This window comes from Bison bison, unplaced genomic scaffold (assembly GCF_000754665.1).
Source record: "Bison bison bison isolate TAMUID 2011002044 unplaced genomic scaffold, Bison_UMD1.0 scf7180017864481, whole genome shotgun sequence".
NCBI lineage: Eukaryota > Metazoa > Chordata > Mammalia > Artiodactyla > Bovidae > Bison > Bison bison.
The window spans coordinates 133,540-133,913 of NW_011495041.1; the positions used below are offsets into that span (position 1 = coordinate 133,540).

The window sequence follows — 374 nt, forward strand, 5'->3', positions numbered from 1 at the left end:
GTCCTGCCTGGCTCCCGCGGACAGAGGGCTCGGTGACCATTGGGCGCCGAGAGCATGATCCCTGAGCGTCCCTCTGGGATCAGATCTGAAAAGACACGACTGAGGGTGCTGGGAGGGGGCGTCCCGGGAGTTGCGGGAAGCCAGCTTTACCTTAACGAAGAGGGTGATGTCGTGGTCCTGCCCCGGGGCCCCCTCCTCGGACGCCTCGCCGCCCTCCTGGCCGCCGTTCTCTGGCACTATCCCGCCGCCGCGTTCAGCGCTGCGCTCGTCCGCCAGGTGGTTGCTCTGGTCGGCCTGGGGCTCCCCGACCTCCGCCGGCTGGATCGCCTCTCCAGCCGCGGTGCCGTCGGGGGACTCCTCCTCGCCCCCGGCCG

The 374-nt window shown here is 70.6% G+C and overlaps 1 protein-coding gene across 1 annotated transcript in view; it reads right to left on the reverse strand.

The window, feature by feature from the left end:
- The window catches only part of CLIC6 (chloride intracellular channel 6), a 57,014-nt gene that overhangs the window by 55,016 nt on the left and 1,624 nt on the right, over positions 1–374 (reverse strand). The window contains exon 2 of the mRNA XM_010862329.1: positions 151–360. Coding sequence (XP_010860631.1) covers positions 151–360 — 210 coding nt within the window. The remainder of the gene's footprint in view (positions 1–150; positions 361–374) is intronic.